Source organism: Schistocerca cancellata, chromosome 4 (assembly GCF_023864275.1).
Source record: "Schistocerca cancellata isolate TAMUIC-IGC-003103 chromosome 4, iqSchCanc2.1, whole genome shotgun sequence".
Lineage (NCBI taxonomy): Eukaryota > Metazoa > Arthropoda > Insecta > Orthoptera > Acrididae > Schistocerca > Schistocerca cancellata.
In genome coordinates this window covers 403,770,353-403,783,710 of record NC_064629.1, presented here as the reverse complement: position 1 = coordinate 403,783,710, position 13,358 = coordinate 403,770,353, and the positions used below count along the sequence as shown (strand labels likewise).

The window sequence follows — 13,358 nt, the reverse complement described above, 5'->3', positions numbered from 1 at the left end:
TTTGTGCTGCTGCTTTCAGACAGTACTTCATTACAGGTAACTGCATCATCTGCAAGAAGTCTGAGGTTATCACTAAAATTGTGTGGAAGGTCATATAAATAAATGTGAATTATATTCCCAAAGGACTTTGTCAACTTGGTTTGAGAGTGGAACGTGGTTTAGTTGGTAAATTAATTTAATAATAGAAGATAGTTTTATTCAGCAACCAAGGAAATTTTCACAACATTGATATTGGTTTGCAATTCAGTGAAACCAATTTTCATACATCAATAGTAATCAGAATAACCTCTTCAAAATGTTGAATGATGCCTCCAGACATACATACAGACTGTACAAGATGACCCCTCCCATCTCTTACTGCCATTTAACCAATAGATACTGTAATTCACCACTCATCACTCATTCAAACTGCCAATAAATAACAGACCCCTACCCTTTAGTATTTGCTCTCCCTCGCCTCCCCCCCCCCCCTTCCTCCCCTCCCCAAACCTATTGGTTAGTGGGATGACAGTAGTACCTTGAGTTTTCTCTGGTCCCCTGTCTCTCCTGTACATCGGCCCTAGACCTACCAGTTACATGTTATTCACAGTCAAGTGGATGAGTGGTGATAGGCCCTGCACTTCCTGGAAAGGAGACAGTAATTAGTAGGAGAGCTTAATATTTGATGTACATTCAAATATACACAGTGTATCACAAGGCACACAAGTTTTCATACAGTCATAGAAAGATAATGGGGAAACAATGCTCAAGTTCTACGTAAAATTTTAAGATGTAGATTTCCAAAGCAAATTTGTCTGACACTTGTGATCTCACTTGTGCACAAAGGAAATATCATAAGTCATCTTGTATATGTAAATAAATGTCAAAAATGCCTGAAGTTTGCTCTGTGTGGGTTCATGACACCTCCTACAATATTGTACCAATGATGAACACTTCAGTATTAGTTTATCCCACTAAAAACAGTGAAAATATGGAGCCAAACAAAATACATCTTCCAGATGAAGCTGTTAACAGTCCTTACTAAGAAATACAAAATATTATTTTCAGTTAGATGAACAGCTGTCTATTTCTGATAGAGTGTACTGATGAAATATTAGTGAAACAGTACAGAAACTTAATCCTGTTCTCTTAAAAACCTGTAGACTGTTGGCAAAAACACATCATAAACATATCAAGTATTTTCTCATCCAGTGAAAAGTAATATCATGACATCCAGTGAAAAGTAATATAATGAAAGTCTTTCTTCATTTTGGGAGGAAGATGAACTTCACATAATACATGTACTTTTTGCTAAAGTATTTCCCAGCCCTAAGTGGGTCTCTCATTATATTAAAAATATGTAGTGGTTGTGGCTAGCCTACAGACATTTGTCATAAAGCATTAAGTAACTACTTTTAGAAAAATAAATATTCTGTTACACTCTGTGACAACTGACATTATTTCAGTTAATTGGCCCTAGTAAGGCTCTTGGAGTTTTCCATTATCAAAGAAACAAAACAAAAAAGTGTAGAAACTCATGACAGACATACCTCAAAAATATAATTCTCTTCTACAAAATTATGGCTCCAGAGCATAATTAAAAATACAATTCATACAATATCTACTGAATTCTTTGGACTAGGTGCCTCTCTTGAAAGTATTTATTGTTTAAATTATTTTTTTTTCAAAGACAATAATCTCAGAGAAATTTAGTTTGGCTATATTGTCAGAGTTTTGAGTAAGAGCACACACACACACACACACACACACACACACACACACACACACACACACACCACAAAGAGAGAGAGAGAGAGGGAGAACAATATAACATGTGTGGGTGGGTGGGGGGGAGGGTTACGGCATACATGTGTGTTTGACTTTTTAAGTTCTTTAACATTGCACATACACAGAATGAACTATCATGTAGATAGTTATAATTCAGATACAAACTTGGGCTTCAAAAGTGTATGTAACACTAACTGTTTCCTGTGTTGAAAAACCATTAGATCACAGTACATTTAAAAAAAAATTGCTCAAACTAGTATCTTACTTCAGTAGATTCCATAATGTTATAGTACATATTTTTGTGTCTTATATCATGGAAATATTACAGATTTGTAATCTTAAATACAAAACCTGAAGCCAAATGAATGTAGACCATCTTCAAGTCTCCAGGCAACAGAAAACTGACAGATGCAATAAAAAACCTGGCAAAAAAGTAACATTTGGAGCCAGGAATTTCGTAAGAGGACAGAGGAGACAGCAGATGAAGTAATGGAAGAGACAAAGTAAAAGAGTAAGAAAGACATGGCTTAAAATACAAAATATAAAACAAATCAAAGGAGGAAACAAGTAATATAAAATTATTGTGGGTAAAACTGTCATTAATATGGTGGGAAATGATGAGTGGAAGGAGAGAGGATAATGAGATAGACAACAATAAGAGGGATTAGTCTAAGTTGATAATAATGTGTGTAATAGAAATCAAGCAGATTCTGTAGAACAGCTTCCCACTTACAATGTATCCTGAGACTTTGAAGCTGGGAAGAAGAATTTAATTCTTCCACATTATTGATTAGCCATCATAATTACTGCCTTTGTGTTGCAGAGAATGCACTCTATCTCTTTTCCAGTAGACACTACCCACGCCTATTATTTTCATCTGATCTCTTCATAATCGAAAAGTCCAGAAAGAGAAATGAATAACATTTGCACATGAACTGAAATATAACATGAAGTACTCCAGAGATGTCTCTCTTTAGATAAATTTGACTTCACCATTCATGGGGCTTGATAATATAGTGATACATGGCAGCATAGGCAAGTTTTTCAGCAAACAAAATCACAGTAGTATGAGCAGTATATCAAGGTAATGGGTTAATACCGAGCATAACATCTGTGCAGCAGATAGCAGATGTTTTGTAGAACAATGGAAAGTCGGGAAAGAGTAAATTGGTGGAGCCTCAATCTGTGATTGTCTTCAGAAAAACATTGCCTGATAGACTATGATTCTCTGAAATTAATGATTCTGGGCTAGAGTAGTACTATGTACTAAGAGTCACACTCCTTCCAAGTGTTAAGGTGAATGATTAACTCTAGAGGTCTTGGAATGAAATGGAAAATGTGCTTGTGTAGAAAGCTGGCCGCACAGATGGAAATTGTTGATAAGACTGGCAAGTATTTTTGTTGTGAAGAACAGATACATTTCCCATGAATGTCAAGTCTAGACAGAGTAAGTGTTTTACATGGGAACAATGGCGAAGTGCTGTTATTTGTTGATAGGTGTACAATAAGTAATGCTGGTCATCAAAGAGATCATAATGAACTGGGACATTGTAAGAAAATTAACAGTTAAATTGCACCATCATTTGGGTTGACTAAAATATTGTTGCCGCATTTGAAAGAAAGGGCTGTCAGTGTGTGGACTCAAATATTCTATTGAAAAACCAATGCAGAAGTGTGCTGTAAAGGTTTCCCTGATCTCTAAGGTAAAAATAGTTATTGATGACTATTAAACTGTCTCAACTGAGGAGGATGTAGCTCATGTGAGACTGCAACAGTGGATTAGTACTGTATGTAAAATCTGTAGAATGAAGGTAAGCTGAATGGACAGTAGTGTTTTCCCCTCATCTGATATTATTAAATGTTGGCACATTTTTTAGGAAGTTGCCAGTTTGGAAATAAATAAATACTGTTAAAACTTCAGAAGTTATTTTTCATTGAGAAATTTAAGTTAATTTGCAGCTTCCAACACCCTAGTCATGCAATGTTTACCATTAATATAATAGATTAATTATACTATATAGAATATCATAAAATAGTGCCCTCCCCCTATAATTTGCATTCAAAATAGTGTTAAGGCAAAAATTTAAGATTTACAAGGTTTGTAGATATTTGAACAGGAGATCTTGTTTATTAATCTCAGAAACTCTTCTGTCAATTGCTTCAGTAATAGGATTGATTGAATGAGATCTGTTTTTATTAATCTCAGAAACTCCTCTGTCAATTGTTTCTGTATTAGAATTGATTGAATAAGATATTGTTATTTAATTGCACAGAAGAGGGAAAATTAATCAGTGAAGCATATATTTCTTCTGAGGTGATACACAGTGTAAATGAAAGTTCCTCATCACTTCATAATTAAAAAAAAATTATTAACACTTGTTTATCATTTTTCCAGATATAAATGAATGTGAAGAAGGCTTACAGATTTGCAATCTAGAGTCAGAAGAGTGTGTTAATGAACTTGGTGGCTATCGATGCATCCTTAAACAGACTCAATTTCCACCTGTTGATGCACACAATTCTGGAAATACATCTTCAAGTACACAGACATGTGAAACTGGGTACACATTCGACACATTCACTAAAAATTGTGTTGGTAAGTATGTCATATTTATGTTATCTGACATTAATGTATCATGAATATATAAGCATAGGTAGGAAGTGTTGGGGAGTGAGTACCAGGTCCCCAGCATTGTGAAGCCTGGTGCAGGGTTGGCTCAGGTGACTGAAAGCATGGGGGAGTTATGTAAGAATTTTACGAAAGAGGATCAGGTAGTGATAGCTGGTGGAGCAGGGAACAGTCTCGATAGGGACAGGGAATATGATGTCAGTGGTGACTTGGTTAAGATAGCTACTCAAACTGGTGGTACTAAAGTGCATTTCGTGCAACTATTTCAGCGTCATGATCGGCCTCACCTTAATGCGGCTGTTAGGCGCGTTAATGTGGGGCTGGGTAGGGCACTGATGACGGAGGGCATGGATCACATCTCAGTGGTGCCAGTTGGGTCTATCAGTAGATGGAGTTTCACTAGGCATGGCCTGCACCTCAATAGGTATGGGAAGGGGAGGCTGGCTAAGCTTATAGGTGATAGTGTAGTGGGTGGTGGTGGTGGTGGTAGTGGTATCACTCATGGAAAAATTCCTATAGTAGTTGGTGTTAGAGCTGCACCTTTTTTAGACTGAAGTCAGCTGATAGGTATACCTGCTTAAAGGAAGTGCCTCTAACTAAGGGCTCACGTCCAGAGGATGTAATGTTTCCAAGTAGAGAAGGAATTAGCATATTTCATCAAAATATAAGAGGTATTAGAGATAAAGTTAGTGAACTGCTAATAGATGTTAACTCTGAAATTATTGGTATATCAGAGCACCACTTAAATAATTTGATAATTCAGAGGCTTCCTTTACCAGGCTACAGATTAGCTGGCTTTTTCTCAAGGAGTTCCTTGCGGGGTGGGGGAGTGGCTCTGTACATAAAAAACAGTATTTCATTTGAGTCCATAGACGTATCACGACACTGCACTGAACAGATATTTGAAAGTTGTGCAGCATTAGTTGGATTTAGTGAAACTAAACTTCTAATTTCTGTTGTTTATAGGTCCCCTAACTCCAACTTCATAGCATTTTTGCTTAAGCTAGAGAGGGTTCTTGATTCACTTTGTAGGAAGTACCAGAAAGTAGATCTATGTGGTGACTTCAATATTAATTTTGTACATGATTGTGCAAGAAAAAGGATGTTGGTAGATCTCCTAAATTCATATGATCTGATGCAGACTGTGTTTTTTCCAACTAGGGTGCAGGGGAATAGTAGCACAGTCATAGACAATATTTTTATTCATTCTTCATTACTAGATGGGCATTCTGTTAGTAAAAGGGTGAATGGCCTTTCAGACCATGATGCACAAATTTTAACACTAAAAGGTCTTTGTACTCTAACCAATGTCGTATTTAATTACAAACTACGTAGGAAAAATAATCCAACAGCAATAGAGAGTTTTTCAAAACTTGTCAAGGAACAAGAGAGGCAAGATGTTTATAGTGCCGATAATATTCACTCCTGGAAATGGAAAAAAGAACACATTGACACCGGTGTGTCAGACACGCCATACTTGCTCCGGACACTGCGAGAGGGCTGTACAAGCAATGATCACACGCATGGGACAGCGGACACACCAGGAACCGCGGTGTTGGCCGTCGAATGGCGCTAGCTGCGCAGCATTTGTGCACCGCCGCCATCAGTGTCAGCCAGTTTGCCGTGGCATACGGAGATCCATCGCAGTCTTAAACACTGGTAGCATGCCGCGACAGCATGGACGTGAACCGTATGTGCAGTTGACGGACTTTGAGCGAGGGCGTATAGTGGGCATGCGGGAGGCTGGGTGGACGTACCGCCGAATTGCTCAACACGTGGGGCGTGAGGTCTCCACAGTACATCGATGTTGTCGCCAGTGGTCGGCGGAAGGTGCACGTGCCCGTCGACCTGGGACTGGACCGCAGCGACGCACGGATGCACGCCAAGACCGTAGGATCCTATGCAGTGCCGTAGGGGACCACACCGCCACTTCCCAGCAAAATAGGGACACTGTTGCTCCTGGGGTATCGGCGAGGACCATTCGCAACCGTCTCCATGAAGCTGGGCTACGGTCCCGCACACCGTTAGGCCGTCTTCCGCTCACGCCCCAACATCGTGCAGCCCACCTCCAGTGGTGTCGTGACAGGCGTGAATGGAGGGACGAATGGAGACGTGTCGTCTTCAGCGATGAGAGTCGCTTCTGCCTTGGTGCCAATGATGGTCGTATGCGTGTTTGGCGCCATGCAGGTGAGCGCCACAATCAGGACTGCATACGACCGAGGCACACAGGGCCAACACCCGGCATCATGGTGTGGGGAGCGATCTCCTACACTGGCCGTACACCACTGGTGATCGTCGAGGGGACACTGAATAGTGCACGGTACATCCAAACTGTCATCGAACCCATCGTTCTACCATTCCTAGACCGGCAAGGGAACTTGCTGTTCCAACAGGACAATGCACGTCCGCATGTATCCTGTGCCACCCAACGTGCTCTAGAAGGTGTAAGTCAACTACCCTGGCCAGCAAGATCTCCGGATCTGTCCCCCATTGAGCATGTTTGGGACTGGATGAAGCGTCGTCTCACGCGGTCTGCACGTCCAGCACGAATGCTGGTCCAACTGAGGCGCCAGGTGGAAATGGCATGGCAGGCCATTCCACAGGACTACATCCAGCATCTCTACGATCGTCTCCATGGGAGAATAGCAGGCTGCATTGCTGTGAAAGGTGGATATACACTGTACTAGTGCCAACATTGTGCATGCTCTGTTGCCTGTGTCTATGTGCCTGTGGTTCTGTCAGTGTGATCATGTGATGTATCTGATACCAGGAATGTGTCAATAAAGTTTCCCCTTCCTGGGACAATGAATTCACGGTGTTCTTATTTCAATTTCCAGGAGTGTAGATGATAAATACAATGCTTTCCATAATGCATTTCTCATGCTCTTTGAGAGTTGCTTTCCATTAGAACATTCTAAATGGGGTACTAGCAGTAATGGACAGCCCGGTTGGCTGACTAGTGGGATAAGGATATCATGTAGAACAAAGTGGGAATTATATCAAAATCTTAGAAGTAGTCACAATCAAGCTACAGTAGCCCATTACAAACAGTATTGTGAGGTGCTTAAAAATGTTATTAGCAAGGCAAAAAGTATGTGGTATGCAAATAGAATAGCTAATTCACAGGATAAAATTAAAGCCATATGGTCAGTTGTGAAGGAAGTGTCTGGTCAGCAGCACAAGGTTGTTGATATAAAGTCAGTTTGCAGTAATAATATTTCTGTTAGTGATAAATCAGATATATGTACAGCATTTAACAACCATTTTCTGAGCATTGCTGGTGAATTAAATAAAAATTTAGTATCTACAGGAAATCTTATAAATTTCTTAGCAAATGCCTTTCCGAGATTGATGTCTGAAATACTCCTCTGTGATACAGACAGGAGGGAGATTGAGACAATAATCAAATCACTGAAGACTAAGGACTCTCATGAATATGATGGAGTGTCTAGTAGAATATTAAAGTACTGTGCTGCACATGTTAGCCCTGTATTTAGCCATATTTGTAATTTTTCCTTTAGTAATGGTCAGTTTTCTGAGCGATTAAAGTACTCAGTAGTAATACCGCTTTATAAAAAGGGAGAAAGGGATAATGTAGATAATTTTAGACCTATTTCTATGCCATCAGTGTTTGCAAAAGTTATCAAAAAGGCTGTGTATGTAAGCTTAATTGATCATTTTATATCACACGATTTGCTATCAAATGTACAGTTTGGCTTTAGAAGTCGTTTGACAACTGATAATGCTATATTCTCTTTTCTCTGTGAGGTACTGGATGGGCTAAACAAAAAGTTTCGAACGCTTGGCGTATTTTTTGATTTAACAAAGGCGTTTGACTGTGTTGATCACACAATATTGCTCCAGAAGTTGGACCATTACGGAATAAGGGGAGTAGCTCACAATTGGTTCACCTCTTACTTTAGCAACAGGCACCAAAAGGTCATTATTCACAATGTTGATAGTGGTTGTGATGTGGGATCTGAGTGGGGTACTGTCAAGTGGGGGGTGCCCCAGGGATCAGTGTTGGGGCCGCTCCTGTTCCTTATTTATATAAATGATATGCCCTCTAGTATTATGGGTAACTCTAAAATATTTCTGTTTGCTGATGACACTAGCTTGGTAGTAAAGGATGTTGTGTGCAACATTAACTCGGTTTCAAGTAGAGCAGTACATGACCTCAGTTCATGGCTTGTAGAAAATAAAATAACGTTAAATCACAGTAAGACTCAGTTTTTACAGTTCCCAACACACAATTCAACAAAACCTGACATTTTAATCTCACAGAACGGACATATGATTAGTGAAACTGAACAGTTCAGATTCCTAGGTGTTCAGATAGATAGTAAGCTGTCATGGAAAGCCCACGTTCAGCATCTTGTTCAAAGACTTAATACTGCCATTTTCACTATTCAAACGATATCGAAAGTGAGTGATATTTCAACACGTAAATTAGTCTACTTTGCTTATTTTCATTCACTTATGTCATATGGTGTTATGTTTTGAGGTAACTCTTCCCATTCTAGAAGGATATTTTTGGCTCAGAAACGGGCGGTTCGGGCAATAAGTGGTGTGAGTTCACGAACCTCTTGTTGACCTCTTTTCACAAGTCTGGGTATTTTGACATTGACCTCTCAATATGTATATTCCTTATTGTCATTTCTTGTTACCAATATTAGTTTATTTCCAACAATAAGCAGTTTTCACTCGGTTAATACTCGGCAGAAATCAAACCTCCATTTGGATCGGACTTCCTTAACTCTTGTGCAAAAAGGTGTGCAGTATACTGCTGCATCCATTTTCAATAAGCTGCCACTCAAATTAAAAAATCTTAGCAGTAATCCACGCACTTTCAAATCGAAACTGAAGAGTTTCCTCATGGGTCACTCCTTCTATTCTGTCGAGGAGTTCCTTGAAAAATGAAGCTGATTCTCATTGTATTGCTGATAGCGTTTGCTTAAACTTATGGACTGATTTTCTTTCAGGTTCATGAACATTTATTTTTATCTGTTATTACTTTTTATGTTGTAAGTTCATGTACTGACACGTTCCATGACCTTGGAGATTTGCTCCTCAATTTGGTCCTACGGAACTTGACATTTAAATAAATAAAAAATAAAAAAAGGACAAGAGTTATCATTTGGAAGATTTTGTGCCTGTGGTGTTATTTTTAAGTTCAGTGAATTCACATATCAGAACACTACCAAAGGTATATGGAACTTTTGATGGTGTTGTGATCTATGAAACTGCACACTGCAACAATTTGCTCATTAACCAAACAAAGTAATATTGTCAACTAGTGATTATGGGAAGGAGCCCTGCACTAATCAGACCTTTAAAATGTACACCACGCTCATCCCAGAGACACATTCTCAAATAATGGAGAGCTGGTCTCAGTGATATGCCATAAGCAGTGTATATTTGTAGCTGCCATAAGCAGTGTATATTTGTAGCTGCTTAGATTTGTGAGTAAGCTATACACCACTATATGGTGTCACATTCAAAGGCAAGGTCAACTGAACAACATCTTGCCTTTGTGGTAACATATAACAAGGTACAGTGCTTTTTTCATTGAGAACTTTTGGCAGTTTGCTTAATACTGACTTCTACACTGATTGTGACTGCTTAGGCAAGGTGGGATACAAAGGAAGTACATGATTTTGTACTGTATCCATCCTCCCAATCTTTTTGGCTGCTGTATTTGATATGCAATTTACTGGTAACCCACTAAATGATACAGTTTATTCTTGTTTTGTTGTTGATGAAGTGTGTTTTGGATGGTTTGTGTCATTTTAATTTTGGATGTTTATCTGGAAACTTTAAAATGAAAACAGTGTTGACTTTATGGGCCACTGGGATTTGGCACCTTTGGGAATAAATGAGACTTTTTCTTGGACACATATAGGAGGTAAAAGCTGAAAATCATTGTTCATTAACAGATTACCAGCTATATTTAAAAAAAAATGTATAATGAGTTACTTCAAATTTATTTGTAAATACACAAATAATGTAGTTACAAACTTAGTGTAAAATATATTTTTACTAGACTTGGATAGAAAGTAGTGACAACAGTGCCGTAACATGAAGGATATGCATCCAATGGCATGTGCGCTGTATGTAGCTGATAGCAGAAGGTCAGTTGAGGCAGTGCAGTTAGTGGTGATGGCCGTTGTTTGAGTCGGTTGCAGTGTATATTGTCTGAAAGTGTGGATGGCCAGTTCAGGCACCCTAACAGTATATTAAGGAAACATGAAAAAAAATGCATGGGTCAGGATTGAACTGGCATATGGTCTGAGTGCACAACAATGTTTTCAGGGCATTTGGTGATGCAGTATTGCTGTATTATATGGCAACGGAATGAGTGAAGGTGTTTCAGAATGGCAGGGATGTCATTCAAAACTGACCCAATGAATGGAAATGTCCTCATTCTCCTTACCCACAGAAAATGCTCTGTGAACTAGCTGGTGCCAAAGTGATAGTTATTGTGGCTTAAGTTATATATGGCTTAATCCTGTGTCATGTTGTACCATAGGGGCAGATGGTCACTGCACTATGTGTGTCATAACCTTCATCCCACCATGAGAAGAAGTGATGGCACTTTCTGGCACTGCATCCCATCATTCTTCATGACAATGCACAATTCTGCATGGTGAACCCCATGCAGCAGCTCCTGCATATGTTTGAGAGAGTGGGGACTTATACTGTATCATCACTGTATAACCCGCTATGAGCCTATGTGATTATGACTTGGTATGTGCTACAACACAAGAGGACACCACAGTGGCATAGAGAAGTCCTTGTGAGACTTCTGCACAGTTGGATGCACTGACAGTGTATGATGCCTTCCATGTGTGTGGGCGACAGTGATTGAGATGAGTGGGGATTATCTTGAGGTCATGTAATACAGCAAATGTCTGACAATAAAGTCTGGCATGAATTATAATAGTGTTGCCATTACTTTTTATCCATTCTATGTATGAAGAAGTGACTACAAAAAGTGGTGGGACACAATCTTAACCAACAGTTTTAGTAATCTCGTACTTTTAGGCTAGCATGAGACGTAAGTAAGTACTTCACCCTGCTGCACAATTTCAAAGTTACCATGAATCACAAATGACTTAACTGATTTTGTTTAAGTGATAAAAGCTGATTCTGTGAGTTGTTGAGCAGCTTTTAATCATTTATTCATATGCAGTATATTTTCACTGCGTGAATTTTTATACATGCATAATCACATACATAGTCATAAGTGTAATCTTTACACCATCAATAACACAAAAGGTACATGGGGTATCCACACAGTCTGAGGTGCCTTGTCACGGTCCACGTGGCTCCCCTGGTCAGATGTTCGAGTCCTCCCTCAGGCATGAGTGTGTGTGTTGTCCTTAGCATAAGTTAGTTTCACTGGTGTGTAAGCCTTGGGACCAATGACCTCAGCAGTTTGGTCCCATAGAACCTTGTCACAAATTGCCAAAAATAGCACAAATTTATATGATCAAAACTAAAAAGAAAATCACAATCACAAAAAAATCAGAAATGTCATAGAAGACTTTGCAAATTCTTATGTAACATGAGATAATTTACAAGCTATACATGTATCATCACACACACACACACACACACAGTGTGCACCTACCAAACAATGTAGTGTGTGTGCATGTGCATTTTTGTGTGCATGTGTGTGTGTGTGTGTGTGTGTGTGTGTGTGTGTGTGTGTGTGTGTGTGTGTGTGTGTTTCTTTTTGTGTGTATATTTGTACTCTATCATGTTAAAGCATTTCTTCTGAAATATGGCAAAGTTTTTATTCTCTTTGTGGGTCTGTCAACATCTCAGTGCTTCTGCTATTCAGTGAGTGGCCTCCTTTACTCTTAAATTATTTACTTTCTGTCAAAGTTTTCCTTTCTATACTTATTTAGAAAAAATATTCAAATGAATTTTAACTCACATCTTTATATCTTTGTTATGTTTTGACAGTTTATTATATAATTTGATAAACAATTTGGTTTGAATTCCAACTTTAGATTTTCTGTCCAGTTGCAAAAGATACTATATCTCTATGAAGATGTACTCAGTATTCTGTAGGAAGGTGTTTGCTGCATAGTGCTCAATATTTTTCATAATGAAATCTGCAGCTTGGAAGATATTCACTCAAACTTCAAAATATTTTGCTTTATGAACAGATCTATTCAATTGACTCTATAGTGCCTTTCCATCATCACCCTGATGGCCTTATCTTGCAGTTTGAGCACTCCAGCTGTGAGTGAGGTGGGCAGCTAGGCACAGAGACTCTGATACGTAATTTCATGAGCAAGCATGTTTTTACATGGTAGTTGAGCGGTCAAGACATTAGACAACCAATATTTTGCATTCAACACTTTTTTTGTGTATCTGATTATATTCTGATATTCGGAATACTTGTCTTAACCTGTTTCTGAAATAAAACATCAGCAGCTGTGATATAATAATCAAATAAGCATATATAACATACTTACAGTTAATCCCATCATGATTCACAATACAAAAATACATTTAAACGCTATTAATCCGTAGTTATAACTTATCATCTATTCGCGGGTGTTCTCGCAACCAGTGGGGTGGAACTTACCATAGAAACAGGCAAAACATAAATACACTGACCAAAAAAAAAATCACAACACCAAAAAATAAGTAACATAGAGTAATGAAATTTTGGGAATAAATTTGTCTAGGTAACATATTTAAGTGACTATCACTGCAGGATGACAGGCTTATGTAAGCACAAGATAAGGTACTGCACCTGCAAAATGCTGGTACATTAATAACTGGTGTAACTGCAAGAATGTTGGATAAAATCATGCTAATGTGTGTGCATTGTGATGTACAGGTGCAGAATGACAGTGTGTGGGAGGGAGTTCCATGCCTGTTGCACTTGATCAGTCAATACAGGGATAGTTAATTCTGTTTGTGTGTGACGCTGGCGTTGTTG

At 38.8% G+C, this 13,358-nt stretch overlaps 1 protein-coding gene across 2 annotated transcripts in view; it reads left to right on the top strand.

Moving 5' to 3' along the window:
- Nucleotides 1-13,358, top strand: part of LOC126183856 (fibrillin-1-like) — a 640,172-nt gene that overhangs the window by 494,908 nt on the left and 131,906 nt on the right. For both annotated transcript variants that reach the window (XM_049926146.1, XM_049926147.1), the window contains one exon: nt 4,163-4,363. In XM_049926146.1, coding sequence (XP_049782103.1) covers nt 4,163-4,363 — 201 coding nt within the window. The remainder of the gene's footprint in view (nt 1-4,162; nt 4,364-13,358) is intronic.